Below are 24,035 nucleotides of genomic sequence, written 5' to 3' on the forward strand. Positions count from 1 at the left end.
TTGATTGGAAATGGAAATGTTATAGTTTGGGTTTGTTTCATGCAGCCTACAGTCATTTAGTCAACTATGAATTCAGCGTCATATCACAGAGTTCTGGGTCAGTCTATCCAAAAACTGAACCTGAGCCAGAAATGGAGCTTTCAGCAGGATAAAGATTCTGGTCCCAATAGAAATCCACTAAGGAATGTCTCAATCAGGAGAAACTGATGGCTTTAGAGGAGTCTAATAAAAGCTAAATTGAGACATCCTTCAACATTTTTCAGCTGAAGAGTGGCCAAAATCAGAGATAGTGGAAACTTATTCAGAGGTTTTTAGGGTTTTTCTTTTTTTGCTACATCTATTAAATCTGTTGATAACATTTTTGAAAAAGCTGTATCTACTTCTTCAGTCCCTGAAAGGAAAGATAGACGTTGTTGTTGTTGTCTGTGCCATTTTCACATCAGTTTATGGTTTTTATTACTCAGTGTGGGCCGTGCCATATGGTGACTCTATGCTGTGTGTTCTCACACTCTCCTTGCCCAGCTGGTTTTGTGCCATCAGTCTGCTCAAATATACCTGGATGTGGGCCATTATCCAGAGAGCGCAGGATGTCTGTGACAGCTGAATTGCCTTCTGGTGCAAAATTGTTTTAAATAAGAAATCTTATTTGCCTCAGCTTTGATACAGAGCCCCACTCTGTCTGGCTGCATTTCGCTCTGATCGTGCTGCTCCCTCCGCCTTCTTGAAAATCACGTGTGCACGTGCACATGCACACAAACAGAAATACACACCTGTGTTTGCTAAAGGAGAGAAGGGGCAATAGAGAGAGGGAGAGAAACTGAAGAGCTGTGTCATTTAGTTTCCTGTTTAATTTTTTACTGTTGGGTCTTGAGTTCCTCCTGTCTATAAACGAGATTGCACAAAAACTACCAAGCGGAATTTCATAAAACTAGGTGGAGAGGTAGAGCGCGGTCAAGGGAAGAATCTAGTAAATATTTATGCACATCCAGAGTACTTTCTTTGAAATTGCTAAATAGAGCTTTGGCCTTGGCTTAATTACATTTTGAGGACAAAAAAAGCAAATGAATCAAAGTGAGAACTTTTGCAGGTAGTCAAACTGAATAGACTGAGAGATTGACTGTTTATAGAGATTTTTCACTTTAACTGTTTGTGCAGCAAACACAGTGGAGGTCTGTGAATTTCATCATGTTGTGTTGATTGCTTGTGCGTATACTCCTGGTCTCAGGGATTTGTACAAGAACCAGTTCTTCACAGACGTTGCAAGACGGAGACTCTGACTCAGTAGTGAGCAGCTACTAGATACAAAGCAGATTATGGAGTGGCTACAGCACTAATCCAGGGCTGATGCATTCATTTTGCAGGGACAAATGCAGGGAAAACATCAGATATTATTATTGTATTAGAAACTAATATTTCTGAGATTGTTTCATTAAAAACTAGCATCTCAATTCCAAAAAAAGTTAGGATGCTGTGTAAAATGTAATGACCTGCAAATCTGATTATTTTCAGTAGAACATAGAAAAGATATCTATGTTATATTTACAAAAAAAAAACAACTTTCTCATGAAAAAATATAAAATAAAAATTTTACAGGGGCAACGAAAAGCTGGAAACGTAAGTGGTAATTGCAACTAATTAGTTTGACTGACAGCAGGTCAGGAAGATGATTGGATATAAAAAGAGCATTTTAGAGCGGTAAAGCTCATGAATCTTCAAAAAGAAATTGTGGAAAACTTTCAGAATAATTTTCCTCAATGTAACATTGTGAAGACTCTTTATATCCCATCGTATACGATACATAAAATCATCAACAGATCGGAAAATCTGGAGAACTCTCTGTGTGCAAGGGACAATGATGAAAAGCAATATTGGATGCACGTGATTTTCTGGCTGTCTGGCAGCACCACATTAACCACCACAACAGAAATGTTCTGTTGTGGTGTCACTGCAGGGGCTCAGGGGCTCAGGAACACTTACAGAAATCACTGTCTGTGAGCACAGTTCACCGTGCCATCCACAAATGCAGGTTACAGCTCTGTGACGCAAAGAAGAAGTCGTATATAAGCATAATCCATAATAATGCTGCCATCTTCTCTGGGACAAAGCTCATAAAAAAACAGACTAAGGCAAACTGGAAAACTCTTCTGTGGTCAGAGAAGTCAAAATGTAAAAATCTTTATGGACCATCCGATTTATTTTCAGCTCTCAGTTCAAAAGCCTGCGTCCCTGATGGTATGTGGGTGCATTAGCGCTTCTGAAATTGGCAGTTTGCATATCTGGAAAATGCACCATCAATGCTGAAAGGTGTATAAAAGTGACTTATTAAAGGAATATATGCCTCCATCCAGATGACTTTTTTTTTTCCAGGCAAGGCCATCCACATTTCACCGAGACAATGCTAAACCACACATAGCAGCTGTTACAGCAGCATTGCTTCCTGCACTCCATACAATCCTGACCTTTAACCACTTGAAGACATTTGATGCATCATGAAAGGAAAAATATAACAAAGAAGGCCCAGGACAGCTGAGCAGTTAGAATGCTATGTCATTCAAGAATGGGACAACATCCATCCATCCATTTTCTTCTGTTTAGCCAATTCAGAGTCACGGGGAGGCTGGCGGCTGTCCCAGCGGCCATAGGGCGAGAGGTGGTTTACATCCTGGACAGGTTGTCAGTCTGTCGCAGGGCTAACACAGAGAAACAAAAAACCAGTCAACTCACATTCACACCTATGGGCAATTTTGAATCACCAGTTCACCTAACCCCATTAACTGCCTGTGTTTGGATTGTGGGAGGAGGCCGGAGTACCCGGAGAGAGACAACAATTCAAAATGAGCAAATATTACATATGAAATAGTAAAATGTCTCAGTTTAAAGATTTGATGTTTTCCATGTTCTTCTGTGAAAAAAATGTCAGTTCATGACATTTGGAAATGTGCATTCTGTTTTTATTTACATTTTGCACAACATCCCAAATCTTCCTTTCTTTTTTTGAAAGTAGCCCTAGTGACACTTTTAAATCGATAGGATAGGATTACCTGGCTTTGCTGAGGTGCACTGCTGCTACACTGCTTATAATCAAACTGAACTACAGTACTTCATGCTGTTTAGTATGGCAGTTGAGGCAAATCTGCACAAACTGGACCATGTTATGTGAATGGAGGGCCCTGCTTCCTCTAAAGCTGTCCTGTCTCGACCTCGAATGATACGTCGTGTAAAATTATTTCATGTCAAGGCTGAATATTGACACTGTACAATCAGCGCTTCAAAATCCCACAGCGTCCTCGTAAAGGTGCCGTCATCAGAAAGACGTTTTAGAAAAGCCACCCTGTGGTTAGAGTACCTTGGAACTGTTTTGGGCTGTCTTTTGGTTATATTGACCTTTATGGTGGCATCACATTCTCTGCCATTTTTACAGCTGATCACTCTTTTCATTCGGTATTAAGCTGTAATTCACATAATGGAATCGTGATTCAGCTGGACCTCTTTATAAGAGAACTGCAGCTCCATGTGCCGTAGATTAACATGAATAACAGTAATTATTTTTTTCATTGTGCGCTCCCTTCATTCAGCATTAGACTTAGTGATTATGAATAATGTAGGATGGAGATTTTAATGCAAGGAGCTTTCTCTCTCCCTCTTATTTCCTTTCTCTGCTCTTGGAGGAGTTAATTGGAATACTCAAAAGATCCTTTATCACTCATGCTGTTGCCTTCAAGCAGACTCATCGTGCTTTGCTGATGAAATGAATCATTTTTTTCTCTAAATTTTCCGTTTTTTCTTAAATCTCAGTGAGAATATATTGTTTCTTGGGTGATATTGTAGCACATATGGTTGCTTTAAAAAGTAAAGTCTGGGTGGTATTTCTGCTTTATTGATGCCAGAGTAACAAGATGACGACAACACGGCGCATCTAGATATTAATAGTGGCTGTCGGAGAGCCGCATTCAGCCTCTTATTTCAGAGATGAATGAATGTTTGCGCGTCCTTTTGGCGGAAGTGATCCACTGTGAGACTCGTGACGTCTCCATAGAAACCTGTAGGTTGTCTGTGCTTAGACGTTTTACCATATAAATTCCTCAGAGGCCTGATCTGTAGCCCAGACGAGAGAGATGAGGAGGGTGCTTCCTCAAGTTAGCAGTCAGTTTTCTGTGTGTCAGATGCACTGAGAAAAAAAATTGGTGCATATAAAAGCCCTCTGTGTTTTAAGCGTTTGTGTGTGTGTTTGCGTGAATGCAGGCTTTTATATAATCATTAACGGAGCTGGTGTGCATCACAGTGACTGCCACTTTCTCTGGCGTGTCGGCAGTGTGAATCATTTCTGTTGATGCTAAAGAAAACAATGCTACTGATGCGAACAGTCCAAGTTTGAGTAATGACTGCTGTCTAATTAGTGAGTTGTTTTGCTTTTTTTTATTCCAGGCTTCTGGGTTCATTTGTCGTCCAAGTATTTAGAAAAAAAAAAGATTTGTGGATTTAATTTGTCATCTTGCATAAACAGTGAGAGCTCAGTTGGCAGATTTTCTTAGCAGTGTTTGTGCATCTGTTACATTTTCGTGCCTGTAGTCTCCGTCTTAAAAATAGGGGTAGGAAATGCAGTGTTGTACTCTATATTGCCAAAAGTATTCACTCACCCATCCAAATCATTGAATTCAGCTGTTCAAATCACTTCCATGGCCACAGGTGTATAGAATCAAACACCTAGGCATGCAGACTGCTTCTACAAACATTTGTGAAAGAATGGGACGCTCTCAGGAGGTCAGTGAATTCCAACATGGTATTGTGATAGGATGCCACCTCTGCAACAAGTCCAGTCCTCGCTACTAAATATTCCACAGTCAACTGTTAGTGGTATTATAACAAAGTGACAGTGACTGGGAATGACAGCAACTCAGCCATGAAGTAGAAGGCCACGTAACATCACAGAGCGGGGTCAGTGGATGCTGAGGTGCATAGTGCCCAGGGGTTGCCAGCTTTCTGCAGAGTCAATCGCTACAGACCTCCAAACTTCATGTGGCCTTCCGATTAGCTCAAGAGAAGTGTGTAGAGAGCTTCATGGAATGGGTTTGCATGACCAAGCAGCTGCATCTGAGCCTTGCATCACCAAGCACAATGCAGAGTGGGATTATGGGTTGTTTTTCAGGAGTTTGGCTCAGTCCTTTAGTTCTAGTTAAAGGAACTCGTAATGTTTCAGCATACCAAGACATTTTTGGACAATTTCATGTTTGTGGAACTTTGTGGGAACGGTTTTGGGGATGTTCCAACACGACTGCACATGTGCACAAAGCAAGGTCCACAAAGACATGTATAAGGGAGCTTGGTGTGGAAGAACTTGACTGGCCTGCACAGAGTCCAACCCAAAAGAACACCTCTGGGATGAATTAAAGCAGAGATTACGAGTTAGGCCTTCTTGTCCAACATCAGTGTTTGAGTTCACCACATGATCTGAATAATTGCATTGTGCTTGGTCATTGTGCTTGATTGATTGATTGATTGGTAATTTATTTCAACATGTGAACAATATACAAGTACATTTAGAAAAGAAATAAGAGAGAAAAAAAATACTATACAAATTACATACAAAAAACCATTCTGATTAATTTACATGTTGAAAGGGAGTGGGAAGAAGTATACACTTATTTAATCCCACCCCTTTGCCATAAATTATCAGTGAATATTTAGTCAGCTTCCTTACTGATATAATTTGTAATAAAAATAGTGAACAGATTTCTGATATACTATATACTATAATATCACATCATGAATTTTTTGTTTGTTTGTTTGTTTTTAAATAGAGACATTCACTTAATTTAAATATTTTCCTTTTCTTTATAGATCGAGAAGATCATATTTTTATAACTCTTTTTGAACAGTTTTATGTTTGGACATTGCTTTAATTCCATATTCAGTTTGTTCCATAGTTTCACTCCATGAACAGAAACACAAAAGCCTTTTCTTGTAGTACGTACCTTCATTGTTTTCAAGTTACAAAAACCCCTTAAATTATAACTTCCTTCTTTCAAAAAAAACATACTCTGAATATTACCTGGCAGTTCTTTATTTTTTGCTTTGAATAGAATTTGTGCTGTTTGGAATTTCACTATATCGTCAATTTTCAATATTTCAGACTGCAAAAATAGTGAGTTTGTATGTTCCCTATAACCTGCATTGTGGATGATTCGAATTGCTTTTTTTTGAAGAGTAAAAAGTGAATGTAATGTGGTTTTATAGTTATTGCCCCAGACCTCTGCACAATAGCTTAAGTATGGTGAAACCAGTGAACAGTAGAGAATATGAAGTGATGTTCTGTCGAATACCTGTTTTGCCTTGTTTAGTACTGCAATGCTTCGTGATACTTTGGAATGAATATATCTTACGTGAGCTCTCCAGTTAAGTTTTTCATCTATTATTACCCCCAGAAATTTATTTTCACTGACTCTTTCAATATCAACACCATTTATTTGAATCTTTGCATTTGTATTTAAACTACTATTTCCAAATAACATCAGTTTAGATTTATTCAAATTTAATGATAATTTGTTTTTATCAAGCCAGAACTTCACTTTACTTATTTCATTAGTCATATCCTCCAATAAATTCTGCAGATCATCACCAGAGCAAAAAATGTTTGTATCGTCAGCAAAGAGAACCATTTTTAATACTTTGGACACTTTACAGATGTCGTTAATGTACAAGTTGAAGAATTTTGGACCCAAAACTGACCCTTGGGGTACACCACAAGCAATGTCCATACATAAGGAGCAACCACCATTTATTTTCACAAACTGCTTTCTGTCACTTAAATAACTCCGGACCCAATCTAAAACTACCCCTCTGACACCATAACGTTCCAGTTTTCTTATTAATATATCATGATCTATAGTGTCAAATGCCTTTGTCAAGTCTATGAATAACCCAGCCACATATTGCTTTTTGTCTATGGAATTTGTGATGTATTCTATTGAATCTAATAGTGCCGATGATGTTGATCTGCTTGATCTGAATCCGTACTGACTCTCAATGAGTAGTTTATGTTTATCTATAAATTTTTCCAGTCTGTTTTTAAACAGTTTTTCAAGAACTTTTGAGAATTGAGGTAGTAAAGAGACAGGCCTGTAGTTTGTGAAATGGTGTTTGTTTCCAGATTTGTATAGAGGTATAACTTTTGCTCTTTTCATTCTGTCTGGAAATCGACCAGTTTGAAATGATAAATTACAGATGTATGTAAATGGTTTTATAATAGCCTCAATGACTCTTTTAACCACTATCATATCAATATCATTACAATCCAAAGATTTGTGATTTTTACATTTTTTGACAATTTCAAGAACTTCATTTTCATCAACGGCTGTGAGAAACATAGAATATGGATTTCTGTCAATCAGTGTATCGGGTTTTTCCTGTGCTTTCCCAGGATGAGTGATTGTTCTTGCTAAATTTGGTCCAGCAGTTACAAAGAATTCATTGAGACTATTTGCCACAACATCCATATTGTATTCTTCATGGTCATTACAAATGAAATACTTGGGATAGTTCTTGCCTGCAGCTTCTAGAAGAATAGTCAAAAATTCCCATAAACATACTCCTGAATCTTGTGGAAAGCCTTTTCCAAGCAAAATATAAAAACGTGGTGGGTGACTCAAGATTTTTGCACAGTATTAAACATCACTATATAAACTTACCAGTACTGCCAAATGTCTGAGTAACTTTATTCAAGTATAAAAAGTACTTTTCAGTTATTATAGTTAACCTCTCACTTAAAATCAAATTTAAGTGAGAGGTTAACACTTTTCACCTCATTTGTTTGAGAACTAGATTAGCATTTTATAAATGAACAATAAACATAAACGTCAGATGCTATGCTTAGAATAAATATCAACAGTAAGGTAGCTAAAATTACTGTCATCTTGATTAACAGCAGTACTTAAATTCCTCATAGCCAGTAGTAATAGTTAGATAATAGCCAGCCTTTAAGTACTGTGTGCCTTCATATTTTAACAGCTCATGTTTGCTTAAATAAAGATCTGAATGCCAAATGGATGACCTGAAGTGATTTAATTATCTCTGTTTTCTTACAGTAAATGTGAGATCAAAATACAGGTGGCATAATCCATTTATGTATAGTGAGTAAACTAGTAATGAAATTATTAATCAATTTAATTGTGCCATAGTGGAAAATCCAATCTGAAGATAGAACTTTATCTGGTGGAAAATATTATGATCCCGCTGTAAATTTCATTGCCTTACAGTTGCAGAAGTGCCACACAGAGAAAATATTTGCCCATGCCACCGAAATATAGAGTTAATGTGCTGGAGAAGGTGTGTGTGTGTGTGTGTGTGTGTGTGTGTGTGTGTGTGTGTGTGTGTGTGTGTGTGTGTGTGTGTGTCCGTAAGTCAATGTCTTTGTGTGTAGTGGGTGAACCTGGCAGTGCAATATGGTCATTGTGGACAGACTCATTTCAACAGGAAATTACAGCTATCTGTGTGGCCGTGTCCAGGGCTTGATACTTTCCATGCATATTGCAGACCAGTGCCCACACAGTAGGATGTCTCCATAGCCACCAGAGCAGCTGATACACCCAATCATCTTAACTATTGGCTATACAGTTAGTGCCTTATATTATCCGACTACTTACCTTTTTTTGTAGTTTTGCCTCTGTGCACCTCCACAGTGGATACAATCTTTATGTGATCGATATGCAGATTTTTAGCTTTAACAAAAATCTTAGCAGTAAATGGTTTGGAATTACAACTATTTTTACCCACAGTTCCCCACTTTCAGAAGATCAAAAGTAATTAAACAAGCTAACATCATTTTAAATACGAGGATTATTTTAATAATCGGATGAAAATCCTTTGCAGTCAAAGACTACCTGAAGTCTAGAAAGACAGGGACATCACCAAATTCTGTTTCCTCCCTTTAACTGTTATGTTATACCTTTTCTGCAACCACCTACTGCAGTTGTTGCTTGTTTGTGGGTTTTTCTGGCCTTTGGCAATCATGTTCTGTTTGACTGAAACAGGTGACTGATTTGGCCATTAAAGAATATTTTATTTCCCTTGAGAAAACCTTGGGTTGCTTTTGCAGTCTGCTTTTGGCTGCTCTTTATTTGCACTGCGCAGTGTTGTCTGTTCATTTCTGCAGCATTTGTCTGATCTGAGCAGAGGGTATAGCCCTGTACACTTCTGAATTCATCTTTATAGACTGCTTCTATCAGCAGTCACATGTTCAATAAACAGTAGTGACCTGCTTCGACTGGAAAACATACAGTGCGTGCCGAAGCCTCCACCATGTTTGACAGATAATGTGGTGTCAGATCATGAGTTGATTCATCCTGATTTCATCTGACCAAATATTTGTTCTGAACTGTGCAGGCTGGTTTAGATGTTTTCTGACAAAGTCTAATCTGGCCTACTTCTTCCTGAGTGTAACCAGTAGTTACAGCCTGATGATGGCCTCCCTCATTTGGACCTCATATTGAGAGTTCCAGTGAACAGCTACCAATTGCAAGTTTAGTCAACCCGGGGTCATCTGTCTACTAAATGCATTGTGGAATAACGAGGCAACAGGCCTCACTTGGTCATGAAACCAGGTGTCAGACAAATGTCCAATCACTTTTCATCCATATTTCCCTTGATAACATGTATGTGTAGAACATGTTGCTATTCTTAAGCAGTTAATGCAATGCTTTTGTTAAACTCCTCGATTAAAAGCTGAAAGTCTGCACATCAGTCTGTTGATTGATTTGTTTGGTTTTTTTAGTTCCACTGTGGTGGTTCACAACTATAAAAATGTGTCATTGTCCAAAATCTTATGGCTCTAACTGTAGCTGTTGGCATGTGATCAGAGAGAGGGACAGATCCCAGAGATGACAAAACCTGAATAATAGCCATTTCTGATGTCTGACCCTCTCTATCCTTATTTAAAAAACAAGTTGGGCTTTGATTTATTTGGATGTGAAAAGTAAGAAACAAGGGTCTGTGATGAACTCCCATCCCTTCCCTTTTCTCCTGCCACACCCAAATATATCTCCTTCATTTCCCAGTAGTTTGAGATGAGAGCTGGTGACTCATCCACCAACTTAACATGCATTCTTCCTTCTTCAGTGTCCCTCCCACCTTAATTTCAAACCCCAGTTCATCACTGAGCTCATTTTTATGCACAAAATTACATTAGATTTGAAATATCTATTTATCTTCCTGTGCCACCAAATTTTGCCTGTTGTGGTATATTATTGAATGAGTCACCCAACATCTGCCATGTCATTGACAGGTGAAGCAGATTATGGAAGAAGCTGTCACCAGGAAATTTGTCCACGAAGACAGCAGCCATATTGTGTCCTTTTGTGGTGAGTAATCAAACAAATTGTGAAGCTTTTGCTCTCCAAGTAATTCTGTAATGCTGGAACGGCTTAATGTCAGCTTATTTCAGTCAAGTTACTCAGAACTCTTTCTCTTGTTTATCTTTCGCTCTGAATGTCGAACTATACAACCTGATCTTACGTTTCTCTTAAAAGTGGCCTAAAACTCATGATTAATTTCAACCATTAAAATATTATCAATTATACATGATGCCTTGCTCAAAATTACTTCACACAAATCATACTTGCTTATATCTCACAAGTCATTTATTGATTACAGGACAAAATTAAAAACAAAGCAATCGCAGTGATACTTCTCTTAACCATTAAGCCACTTCATTGCACTTTTTTCTGCTTTTTTGCTTTTTGCTTTTTTTTTGCTTTTTTCTGCTTTTTTCAACCAAACAACTGCTACTGTTATAACTTGCACATTACGTTTCTCAATTTATATATACTAATTTATTGGAAGTTACATGTCTACTTTTAATGCACAGGTACAATACACAACCTGTACTTTTCAAGTTATTCTAAATATTCTTACTATTCAAACATCTTTCAGTATCCTGCTCTGTTTGCACACAACAACCTGGGTTTGCCACTTATCTGTACTTTAATTTTAATAACTGTACAGTATTGTTTTGGTAACTATTGTCCATGATGTAAATATGTAAAGATTTTGAGTGCTTCTGTTCTATGCCCTGTGTTCTGTTCTGTTTGTATATGTGTCTTTTTGCTGCTGTTACAACCCAATTTCCCCTTGTGGGACAATTAAAGGATTATTCTATTCTATTTACACTCATTCCAACGCCACTAACTGAATTTAATTTCTTTAATTAATATTAGATTAATCAATATTGTCATGTAGAGTTATTGATAACAGTGAGATGTTCAGTACATTCAAAGAAAATTTGGTTGTTACAAAGAAATTATCCATTGGTCTGTGTTATAGAATTAGTTTTTCCACAAGGAGAGATGGTGGATGGTGGATGAGTGTGTCAATGCCTACTGCATTAACAGCAGGCAGTGACACACTTTTAGCACAAGAGTATATTTATTGTTCAGTACAAATAAGAGATATTTAAAGTTCAGTCCTTTACCAAGTGTTTTTGTTCTTGCCTCCAAATCACACTTCTGGATTGCAGTATGATTAGTGCGAGAAACACACTGCCCACATGCAGGTGGTCACGCTCATCGGATGTCTGGCTCAGACCGGAGCTGTAATCAATAACAAGATATATTTGTGGATTTAAGTGTGAATAAAATGACTCTCAGCTTGCAGAAAAGGTGATATTTTTACTAGCTGTGTGCAAAGACAAAGACTGTTGGGGGGGAAAAGGCATGGCGTAACACAGACCATCATTATTAATGGGAAATAAATAATTTCTAATGGTGTTCAGATTAGAACCTAAACTCTGACTCTTGGGATGATTGGTTAGGCCAGGACAAAGCAAGTTATGCGTATTTATGGGTTTTTTTTAAATGTCACAAAACACACAGGTTAAGTAAAAAAAATAAAAAATTAAAAAGTTACTCTGAAGCTCCGGGAATCAAACCATGAATAAAGCTGAACACTGGCAGAAAATAAGGCATGTGACAGAATAACAACTAACAAAGGGATAGACAGAGCTGTTAATACCATAGACTGTATTTAAAAGATGGACATCACCAGCGTGACATCACCCATTGGACTCAAGCATTGGCATTTTGGCCATGGTTATGGTTTGTTTTTGTTTTATAAACCAGCAGTGGCCATATTTGGAAAAGAAGGTGGTGTCATCAGCAAATCTGGGTAGCAAGCTGCATCCATGAACTGTACGACTGCGACATAGAGAAATTAATTAGTGATGAGACTAACAAAAGACTAAAATTTGAATCACCAAAACTGGAGCAAAAAGTCTGTGCCATATTACTTGTCAGATAATTTAACTGAAAATGCTTCAAAAGCACCAACAGCACAAACGTAGCAGAGAAGTCCAGTTCAGTGACTCTAGTTAACAGAGGTGAAGGAGAAAACTATCTATAGAGACAAAAACATCCTTTTGTTGATTTAAAGATAAGCTTTTTCACATTGGATTCTTGACTTTGACTTCTTTGACTTGACTTTTTTCCACTTTAGCGCGTGCCTCGTGTGGCCACTAGAGGAACTGCACGCGGCACACCCACACTGGCTTCATTTTACATGCCCAGAGGCTGTAAATACTCAGACTAGGGAAGAGAATTAAGTAGGGAAAAATATTAAATAAGCAAAATATCCCATTAAAAAAAGGCCTGTGGCGTAAATGATATCATTCTACTACTGTATAAAAAATGTGCAAGGAGGTGTACCAGTGATAATAAAGAGAAACTGGTGTTGTCTATAGGCTTGTAATTGCGCACTTGCATTACTCAGACTAATTGGATCAGACTAATATCAAAGAAGGAAAAGTAAATTAGACGCTGCAGAAACAGTGACTTACCTCTTAGTGTCATTGTTTGAAGAAATTCATTTAGAGGTATGTGAAATCAAAAATAAGCTGATTTAGAAATCAATGTTGTTTCCTTTTTGGGTTCTTATGTAAGCTCACTCCCTCATAATGTCCGTGTAGAGCCTGTTTGGGTTATTATCATAGTAGGGAAAGAATTTGCAGCACAGCTTGAACCTATTTAACAACCATAAGTGAATAATGTTGGACATCCTTCCCATCCAGTAATCAGCTTACCCCAAATCTCTTTTTTGTAGTTTTATTTTTCTGCAGGAGGGTTATGAAAATAATTTGTCACAGAGCTCAGATTTTTGTTACAGTGCAGCTAAAAGACTTCTTTAATACCTCTCAGTGTTGTGTTGTGTTGTGTTGTGGGGGGCAGGGTTGTGCCTTTTATGTGTATCCGGTGGTGCTTTCATGTTTCATTTCAACGGTCTCAGCCTGCACTGTGGACATTATCTGTTGGATCATCTAATAGCCTGATTTAATAGCTGCTGTTCTGTCTGAGGTACATCTTTCATCTACTGCTGTCATACCAGTACCAGTGGCAATTCAGCAGCAGGATGACCCTCTCATCTCTGGGTTGTTGTTTTTTTGGGGGGTAGGGGCTCCTGCTACTACATGTCTTTCAGATGTGGTCTATACAGAGAGTGAGAGTGCGTGGAAGATGGGAGAAAAAACTCTGGGGAGCAATTAAGTTCCAAAGCCCAAGCTAGTGTGATGAGCTGCCCAGGCAGAGGCTAAAATGCTGTTAGTGCAGAGGGAATGCAAAAGCTGTTCACTTGAATTTTTAAAAAAAAAATGTCATAATAAAGATAAAATGCTTTTGAACACTGTACCATTAAAATAAATGATCATCAGCAAATGTGAGCACCTCTATAAAATCAAAGGGCTTGGCAGTTTTATGAGGAACAACTGTTGGTTCTCATCTATTTCCAAACAATTTGAAGTCTATCATACTACAGTAAGAAATATTATTCACAAGTGGAAAATATTCAAAACAGACATCTTCCCAGGAGTGGCCTCTCAGCAGGTATTCCCCCAAAGTCAGGCTGTGTAATCAGAGAAACCCAAGAGCTACATCTCAGACTCTACAGGCACCAGTTAGCATGTTAAATACTTCCTGAAGCTAAAGTAAGATTGTCAACAAGTGTCCTCCACTTTTGCTGTTGGTAGTGGAAGTATTTTGAGCGCACATACACTGTTTTGTTGCCATACAGTTTTAAAGAAGCACAGTGTAATAAGCAGTCAGGCCAGCAGTATCACATAAAAGATTATCCTTGGACCCTAAGACTAGCTTTGCATGATTGACAGTTCAAAATAATGCTCATATGTCTTATGTTTACCGTTAATGCACCCTTCTCGGTTCATTCACTGTCCAAAAAGTTGTTCTCTGACTGACTCCTATTCTGAAAAAGAAGGTTAGATCAGCAGGTGGGTATTCTTTTTCAGCTTACAGCCAGAGTTAGGTGTCTACGATTTCCACATCAGGGATACACGCACAGTAGAAAGAAAATGCCTAAAAGTGAGCAGAGAGGAGGAGGCTGAAGTTAACAGGGGTTACGTCATTATTGGAGATGTTTAATACGAGCATTCGTGGTGTGATATTATTTATGTGACAGAAATAAAGGGGAAAACAAACACATTCTAAATATTTCACTAGCAACTCTGTTTTAAAACTCAAATCTTACTGAAATTGGGCTGCTAATAACTTTTTAGAACCTCGTGCTGACTCATTCCCACAGACTCTCTCTCCCGTTCATTTGCTGAGATCCACAACACAAATGCCTTGGACGAAGTGTTGTTCAGCTGTGTCACTGCCAAGAGTCTCCTAATGCACTCAGTTGCCACAGATACAGGATGATTAGAGGCAATTTTCTGTATTAGCTGTTTTCACCATTAGGGACTGAATCCATGCATGTGATGCTCATTTTCTTCACACTACATGATTTTTGTGATTGTAATTGCATTAAATAGTTCAGATAAAACTATTCACTTCACTAAAGAAGTTGAAATTCCAGTATTGAAAAAAGTGAGTAACAGGTTTCCCTTTTTCTAAAACTATGAGTACTTCTGCAACAGATGTTGGTTGTAATTGCAGAGGATTTAATTTAAGTGATGCTGCAGAGATTGTGACATAAGCTTCCACAAAAGTGTAGAGGTTTAAAGCTTTATTGCTTTCAGCTTTGGCATCGGAGACGACTTAGCTGAAATGGTGAAAGGGTAAAGGGCATGAAGTATATTTGGAGGCCTTTTAATATAGTCATGACATTCAGCATGTTGCCCTTAGAAAGATGTGAGGGATAATTAGCAAAAAATGTTCAGGGTGGGGAAAACTGAGCCTTTTAATGGCTGTGCTGGAGTAAAATCTTGTAAACCAGATTTTAACAGTGACAGAGAAAGTCCATAAAAAAGGGGTGGGGTGAAGGAAAGAGTGACAGTGTTTAGTGGGGTGAAGATGGTAGAAAGACAACGATCATGATGCCGATGATTCGGCGCTGGCCCTCCCTCCCTCTGCTCATCTCGCTCTCTCGTGAGTTGCCATGGCAACCCCAGCCTTCCCCCTGAACCCATGTGAACAGAGCTACGGGATTAGTCCTGAAAGAGGACTCAAATGTCAACACAGCTCCAGGCGCTGCCACGTAGACCTGAAAGGGAACGGGGGGTGTCTTATTCTTTGCCACGGTCAAGTGACTGTGCAAGTGTGTCCACATGGGCCGCTTACTGGGTAAACTGGAAGATTATCTGATGGTTTGGCATATTTAATAGTGTATTGTAACCAGGAAAACAGTTTAGCAAATGGTCATTCATCAAATAAGAAAACAAACAGGTCACATGACAGATGCTAGATCTCTACAGTGTAAATGCACTGAACGTACATACATGTAGACTATACAAATACACAGTATTAACTTATTAAAGTAACTTCTATGTTGTGGAGTACAGCTTAGAAACTTGAGCTTTAGAACGGTCATCTTGGTTTTCTCTTTCGATATGTAAAACTAAAACAGAACAGAGAACCAATCACATGGCAGTAGCTCAGTGCATTTAGCCATGTAGTCATCATAGTCGAGATGACCTGCTGAAATTCAGATTGACCATCACAAGAAAGGTGATTGAAAGAAGATTAATAAGGTTGATGGTCTCATGAGTCGCTATTCCTGCTGTGGCATCCGGATGGTAGGGGCAGAAAGTGGTATGAACAACGTGGAGACATGGATCCATCCTGCCTTGTATCAATGGTTCAGGCTAGTGGTGCTATGAAGGTGTGGGGGATATATTTTCTCGGCACACTTTTGGCTTCCTTAGTATCAGCCAAGCGTTGTTTAATCACCACAGAGGATTGTTTCTGACCATGTCCATCCCTTTATGACCAAAGTGTGCCCATCATTTAATGGCTGCTCCCAGCAAGAAGACAAAGCTCGAATCACCTGAAAATGGTTGCTTAAATAAGACAATGAGTTGGACTCAAATGGCCTCCACAGTCCCCACATCTCAGTAGCATAGTGCACATTTGAGATGTGGCGAATCGGGGGATTCACATCATAAATGTCCAATCAACTAGCCAGGTATAAAAATAAATGGCCAGTGACGATATTTCAGCTAACACAAACTTAATTAACAAGGGGGATCCTCAGATGCCTGCTAATTGTTTGCCAAGTAACATGCAAAAGAACAATTTCACACCAAATTTGGATCCCAAATTTAAGGTGTTGAAGGTACTGTTAGTGCAATTAACTGCGCAACAAGCCACATTATTTGTCAGCTAACTGCTAGGCTGAATGAGAATGAATGATAAAAGCTACCCATAAGATAATATTTTGTGTTACCAAACACATTTCTGGGTGATGTCAAAATTGCATTAGTCATTGCCGATCAAAGTTGTGGTAATATTTAATGCAGCTGTAGGTAAAGTTACTCTTATGTGAAAGCTTTAGGTGCAGAGTATGCTGCCCATCCATCATAATCTGCCTGTGCGTCCATGTGACGTGTAAATAGCAAAGTATGTAAAACAACTTAACATGTGAGCTTTCTTTTTATATTTTTACTGTCCCGGCTGATTTAAAAATGCTAAAATAATATTTTCTGCTATTTAAAGTCAAATGAGTTTTGCTAACATAATAAAAAAAAATAACATTAAACTTAAAATTTTGTGCCACAGAAGCATTTTCTGCTTTACATTTTGCCCGTCTCTCTGTGGGGTTTGATGATTTTGTTGTTATGATGGATTCACGTGTCCTGTGTTGTTATGCTTTTCTGACATACCTTATTAATCAGTGTGCCCTAATAATGGCATCGTGCTTTTGTACACACAGCTGCAGTGGAGGCGTGTGTCCTTCATGGGCTGAAGCGGCGAGCGGCAGGCTTTCTACGTAGCAACAAGATCGCGGCACTCTTCACCAAGGTGGGGAAAAGCTTTCCCCCAGCTGAGGAGCTGTGCAGGAAGGCCCAGGAGCTCGAGCAGATCATTGAGACAAAGTGCGAGACGCACACATCACAGCTCATATCACACATCACAGCAGACTTCAAAGCTTGCACCAAAGCCTGTTTGTTGTTCCAGCGAAAGCACTGAAAACAAATGACTGTCTCTCTGAAGGGCTGGGGTTTATTTTTATGATGAAAAGCTTCTAAATAATTCATGTTTATAGGCATTTTTATTCATGAGTTACTTATGCCACTGTATTTGTTTTATGCAGATGGGGTTTTGCTTCAGGAGTTTTAAAAACACGTCTACTTCCTAAAATTATAACTCTTTCCCTTCTGCAGACGAAGTCAAAGCTTGCAAAGTCAAGACAGCATTCGCAAGATGCCCCGACTGCCCAGCCTCAGCCCGCCTGTAGTCAAGAACCTGTGGATACGGTCGGCTCTTTTTGAGAAGGTGCTAGACAAGATTGTCCTCTACCTGGTGGAGAACAGCAGGTAATTTGAGATGGGAAACAGCATCTTGTCCAAATGAGTTACAAGATTTCTGTCTTCCCGCATAATTCCCCTTTCATATTTGTCTTTCAGTAAATACTACGAAAAAGAGGCTGTTCTCATGGACCCTGTAGATGGACCCATCCTCGCATCTCTGTTGGGTAATTATACCAACAGTGGTGGTTTAATATCATTTACATGAAGATTTAAGATTATGACCTAGGGAAAAGTAGGCAGAACAAGGACGTTATGTTATCCTGCCCTTTTTTACAAGACCATTTCTTATATTTACTCATTGTCCAAGCAAGGAAACTGTTCTTTGCTCTTTATATTCTGTCAACTTGTCCTCGTGACCAAATGCTAAACTGCTGAGACGTTAACCTGTTGACATCTGCTGTGCAGCAACACAGGCATAGTCCCGCAGTTGTTTCCCACCAGTGAACAGTGAAAATTGTTTTCACTGGAGGCAGAAGTGCTCCCTGTCTCTATCAATATGCTTGCATGCTTGTCCCCTTATCCCCAACCAAGAGAGTCCAAGTATCAATCCAAGGGGCCTTGAACTGAATAACAAGACAGGACAGCAGCAAAAAAAAAAACGTTTCTGCCATTTTATTTTTGTTTTATTACTTTTTTTCAGTTGATTTTTGCTTGACAGGTCCAAGACAATATACACACTCTAGACAAGAAGGCTTGTATTGAGGGATTGCAAGGAACTTCATACTTTCCAGTGATAGATTAATAAATAGATTAATAAATTCAGTTCAGTCTTTCCCAGCAACTTGAGTCTGTTAATCGTATCAACAGGATCAGCTTTCTGGGATTTCCTTACCTGGATGATTGGACATGCATGAAGTCACTCTTCTGTCTTTTATTTATTACACAATGTGTTTAATGATTGATTTTCATAGAGATTGTTGCTTAACAAAACTGTTCAACAGTTGGACCTTGTGCATTGGAATACACAAAGATGAAGACAGCTGACCACTTCTGGACAGACCCGTCTGCTGACGAGTTAGTACAACGACATCGTATCCACGGTGGCCTCTGCAGGCAGGATTCTCCTACTAAGAGGCCCGCGCTGTGTGTAAGTGTTATTTGTTGTTTGTCATTTGTTGAGTCTCTGTGGACTATGATGTTTACAGATGACATTGTGATCCATGGTGAGAGTAGGGTTCAGGTGGAAGAGAGCTTGGAAAGGTGGAGGTATGCTCTGGAGAGAAGAACAATGAATGTCAGTAGAGGCGTGTGTGAGTGAGACAGTGAAGGTGGATGAGTTTAAATATCCAGGGACAACCATCCAAAGCAACTGACAATGGACCAGACAGGTGAAGAAGACAGTGGACAGAGGTGGAGTGGATGGAGACGAGTATCAGGAGTGATTTGTGACAAAAGTATGGTTTTCAGACGATAGCACTGACAAAGTCAGGGGGCTGAGCTGTAGGTGGTAGAGCTGAAGATGTTGAGATCCATCCTGGTCATGAGAACATCAGAGGGGTGAGCAGATTGAGCAGCTTAAAGACAAAGTTGAGAGCAAGGCTGAGATGGTGTTTACATGTGCAGAGGAGGAATGGTGGACAAACAGAAGTTGAATATCAAGCTTCCAGGCAGGAGGAAAACAGAAGATTTATGGATGGAGTGAAGGAGGACATATAGAGGGATCATCTGACAGAGGAGGATGTTAGGGATAGGGGGAGATGGAGGCAGGTGAGCTGCTGTGGTGCCCCCTAAAGAAACCAGACAAAATATTGTCAGGGAGTTAGGCTGTTTATTGCGATGACTCAGATCAGTGAAATTCATAAATTTATTTGATTTTGGGAATAGTGGGTTTAAATGATCTCTATAATCAGTATTATGGATTATCTGTATGGCCTTTTTTTTTGCAGTATTGATAAGTATAGCTCCAGACCTCTGCACAGTAATTCAAACATGCTAAAACCAGTGGAGAGTAGAGAACATGGAGTGGTTTGTGGTCCAGTTCACTCAGTACTGAAATGCTTCTTGAGCCTTTGTTATGTATATGTCATGTATGAGATTTCCAGGTGTTTTTATCCTCTATTGTCAATCCAAGGAACGTATTTTCATGAACTCTTTCCATTTCCACTCCATCTATAAGCGTCTGCACTTGTGTATTTCTTTTACAGCTCCCAAAGAACATAAATGTAAGTTTTACTTAGATTTCATGATCATTTGTTCCTGTCAAACTACATTTTCTGCTGCAAATTTCTAAAGTAAACATATCCAAAACAATAAAAGCTGTATTTTTCAGCAGATGTGAAAGCAGAGTTAGTTTCAGGCTTCTTTTGTTTTTTCTCTGCACATGTATAGTGTCCATTTATGCTGAGATATGAGCTGATATTAGCTTCGGCAGACTATCAGTTCCGTCCCCTTCTGAGATGCTGTTTATCTGTCTGGAGGCCTCGCTAAGATTGCTGCAATGAGTGGAGCTCAGTGTGTCCCAGGAGAAAGAACAGAGTGTATTGCAGACAATCACATTTATTTAGTTGCCAAGTTAAGAGCGAACCAGGTCAACTTGGCCTGTCCTGTACGCCGCAGTGCTTACGGATGCGTTTGTGTGCTCCAAGTAGGGCTGGGCCATATTATACCGTTCACGGTAATACCGGTATAATGTTAGGCAACGATAGGAAAATGAAATATCGCGATAGAATGGGAGTAAAACGCGCATGCGCAGTGCCTTTGTTTTCATACGCACATGGCCGATTGTTGAGTGAAACAGATGAACCAGAATTGGTTTGTAAAAATGGTGCAACTTCAGTGATGTGGAACTGGTTTGGTGTTTGTCCGTCAGATACACAACAAAGCACATTTTTTTGCAGAACATGCAAGCGGCCGTTGTTATTGTCATATTTGTCGGACTAAGATGCTCTTAAATCTGGGAGTAATCTGGGTCCTAAACTCCGTATACTTCCCGTCAAACAACACTGCAGCATCACTTAGAGTTAAAAACTGTCTAAATTCTTTCATCTTTAATAAAACGATCAGCATTGCTGCTTTACGAGGTGTAACTATAAAGTTTAACTTCCAGGCATCCATGAAAACAAAAGTTATTACATTTAACGGAGTTAGAAGTTAGCAGGAAGCTAGCGGAAGTTAGCTCGCTAGTTTCGCTAGTTACCTAAGCATGATATAGCATGTTCTGACGGAGAGATTTCTGAAAAAAATCAAACGTGCAGCTCTGCTATCACTTCCAACATAAATGAAGACAGGAAACTAAACAGCATTGACGTTTGTAGGGTTACTGAAGTTGGGCTAGCTGGTATATAATGATGTGCTACGTGATCGCTAGCGACACAGCTATGTTAGCATAACATAAACAGTGAAGCTGGAGGACGAACACTAACACTTTTCCACTTATAAAAGTTAACGTGAAGGTTCTTCATGGTTAGAGACAAATGCAATCGCATGGCAGGATACTGTAAACGGACCAAACTTCAGTCAGGAGAACAACTGAGATAATCCATCCACAATACGAGGTTAGTCATTAATATACTGCAACAACATGGGAATAGAGCAGCTGCCAGAGAATTCAACATTAATGAATCAATGGTACAGAAGTGGAGGAAGCAAGAAGAATGAGTTTAATAAAGTTTGATTTATCTGACTGCTTTGTTTCGCTTAATGTGCCTTATAATCCCGTGCACCTTATGGTCCGAAAAATGCGTACTGCACACTGCAGTTTAATGTTGCAAAGCACCTCTTTTTAACTTCAGTGGATATTATACATGGTTATGCTCAGGATATGTCAGCCCATTTCTACTGGAAATGCCTTTTGGTTAAACTTTCAGCAAGGAATTTGCATTTGCACTGTTACATTTTTATAAAGCTTTAATGTACATAAAAACCAGCTTCTTGTTTAAGTGAAAATAAATGGAAGGTTGTCTTTTTGCGCTAGTAATGTTGTGGAGTTGTATTTTGTCTCGCATCAATTATATCGTCGGTTATATCGTTATCGCAAATTTTCAAATATATATCGTGATAAATATTTTTGGCCATATCGCCCTGCTCTAGCTCCAAGCAAAATCAGACTGGTTTTTGACATCGGGAACGACTGAAACTGCATTGGTGCACATGAATGAATAAATGTAAGTCATGAGTTTTTGATCTGATTTTATATATTTTGTGTGTGTGTGTGTGTGTGTGTGTGTGTGTGTGTGTGTGTCTAGATCCAGAAGCGGCACTCCAGCAGCAGCATGGATGAGCGCCCCTCCCCCTCACCATCAGCTCGTGAATATGTGGAGTCGCTGCATCAGAACAACAGGGCGACACTACTGTTTGGCAAGAACAACGTGCTCGTACAACCGGTAACCGTCTCTGTTCACTTCAGCATTTATATAGCTGTGAGATAAAGTCTTTAAAACCTGACGTATATCCTGTTACATTGACGTCCTGGATAAAAGCTGCTCTACATATTATGTTGTCATCAAAGCGCTCTAGCAGATTTTTTTCTCACATCACTGTGATATAATGTGAATGCACACATCTTCCCTTCCTTCTTTTTTTTGTCTTTTTCACACAAAACTAATAAATGCTTTGCTTTTATGTGTTATCAGGGTAAACTGTGGATAACATTTGCATTATTTATTACATTTATTTATTATTACCTACAAACATAACCTCAGTTGAATCCCTGTGGCTCTTTCAGAGGGACGATATGGAGGCTATTCCAGGTTACCTGTCTCTGCACCAGACTGCTGAACTCATGACACTAAAGTGGACGCCCAATCAGCTCATGAACGGCTCTGTGGGAGACTTGGAGTATGAACGCAGGTGCAAATTTACCTATCTGTAAAAATCATTATGTAAAATGTTGGAAATACTTTTATAATACCAACTTCTATAGTAACACATGCTTTAATATGTCATTATAATTATTTTAACTATAGTAACTATTATAAAAAAGCAATAATTTTGTATAGGTGTAGTTAAATAATTATAGATCTGTTTATAAAAACATATATATTAAAATAACATGAATCTGTGTATTAGACAGGCATATTTATTTATAGCATATATCTGTATTAGATTGTGAACAGATATATAAGATGAGCTGGGTAGGAATTAATACTCCTTTTCAAACAGGAAATGTTCAACATTTGGTTTGGTTTCTTTTCTCGTGTGAAGAGGATAACTTTCAATGACTTCATGTTTATTTGTTCTTCATGTGTATTAAAACTTGTTACTTATATATTTAAAAAAAAGATTTGATTGATTGATCTTAGCATGTAAATTGCCTCCACACAGACGTGTAAGCAGCACATTATTTCTTCTCCGCTGCGTTGTTTGTCTAACACTTGGCTGTTACTGAATAATGCAGTGTGTTTGTGCGCTGCTCAAGGGCTCACTGAATAAATGGTGCTGATCTGATGAGGCTGATATTCACACACCGGCATCCAGCAGATGGTTTATTGACTGAGACACTGTAAAAGACACCTGTCGAACTCGTAAATCATGTCATACCTGTGAGGTGTTTTCTCTCTCCAAATGAATTGATTGTTCCAACTACTTTTTTCTGGCAGCTGTAAAATAATGGATTTACATAAATATTTACAATGGGTTTGTGTGTCGCTGTTATCTAGTATTGTGGTTAGACTAGTCTGGGTCACAGCATTTTGTCTCCATATTTTTCAGCGTTTACTGGGACTATGCCATGACAATCCCTCTAGAGGAGATAGTTTATTTGCATTGTCATCAGCAAGGTGGGTGAAATTGTATCACTACTGTAACTCTGGGTTTGCAGGTTATTACTGTTGATCTGTTACATCTGCTGTTTACCTTGTAGTGGACAGTGGGGGGACGGCAGTGCTGGTCAGTCAAGACGGGATCCAAAGACCTCCACTTCGCTTCCCTAAAGGAGGTCATTTGCTCCAGTTCCTCTCCTGCCTTGAGAATGGCCTCCTTCCCCACGGCCAGCTTGATCCTCCACTCTGGTTGCAGAGGGGAAAGGTCAGCACGGAGGGCTCTCCCACAGCACGCATCATTTATTCTAGTGTTCTTCCACACAAAAGAGCTAGGGTGTGCTTCAGTCTCCTCTGATCAATAAATCAATAAAGAAAAGACATCTGGATGTGAAAGAAATGGATGCACAGCCTCTTTAAAGCATTGTGTGGAGAGATACTGGTGAAGGAGTGTGGATTAGTGTCTGCTTAGACCTTGAATGGCTTTGTTAATGTTTCTTTAACTGAACTGAAGAAAGAGAACCACCCACGCATGTTCAGCCACTATTAATAGGCTTAATCATACAGACACTAAACAGGTTCATCTTCACAGGGGTGGC

General features: G+C 39.0%; 1 protein-coding gene across 1 annotated transcript in view; it reads left to right on the forward strand.

Moving 5' to 3' along the window:
* sgsm1a (small G protein signaling modulator 1a) overlaps positions 1-24,035 on the forward strand; it is a 37,080-nt gene that overhangs the window by 2,965 nt on the left and 10,080 nt on the right. The window contains exons 3-11 of the mRNA XM_085368243.1: positions 10,277-10,352; positions 17,143-17,305; positions 17,594-17,746; positions 17,837-17,904; positions 18,682-18,827; positions 21,925-22,062; positions 22,404-22,528; positions 23,390-23,457; positions 23,541-23,704. Of these exons, the coding sequence (XP_085224369.1) occupies positions 10,277-10,352; positions 17,143-17,305; positions 17,594-17,746; positions 17,837-17,904; positions 18,682-18,827; positions 21,925-22,062; positions 22,404-22,528; positions 23,390-23,457; positions 23,541-23,704 (1,101 nt within the window). The remainder of the gene's footprint in view (positions 1-10,276; positions 10,353-17,142; positions 17,306-17,593; positions 17,747-17,836; positions 17,905-18,681; positions 18,828-21,924; positions 22,063-22,403; positions 22,529-23,389; positions 23,458-23,540; positions 23,705-24,035) is intronic.

The sequence above is a fragment of the Diplotaxodon limnothrissa genome, linkage group LG12, assembly GCF_057381915.1.
Source record: "Diplotaxodon limnothrissa isolate DT_005_m linkage group LG12, D_limnothrissa_male_GT1.1, whole genome shotgun sequence".
Taxonomy (NCBI): Eukaryota; Metazoa; Chordata; class Actinopteri; order Cichliformes; family Cichlidae; genus Diplotaxodon; species Diplotaxodon limnothrissa.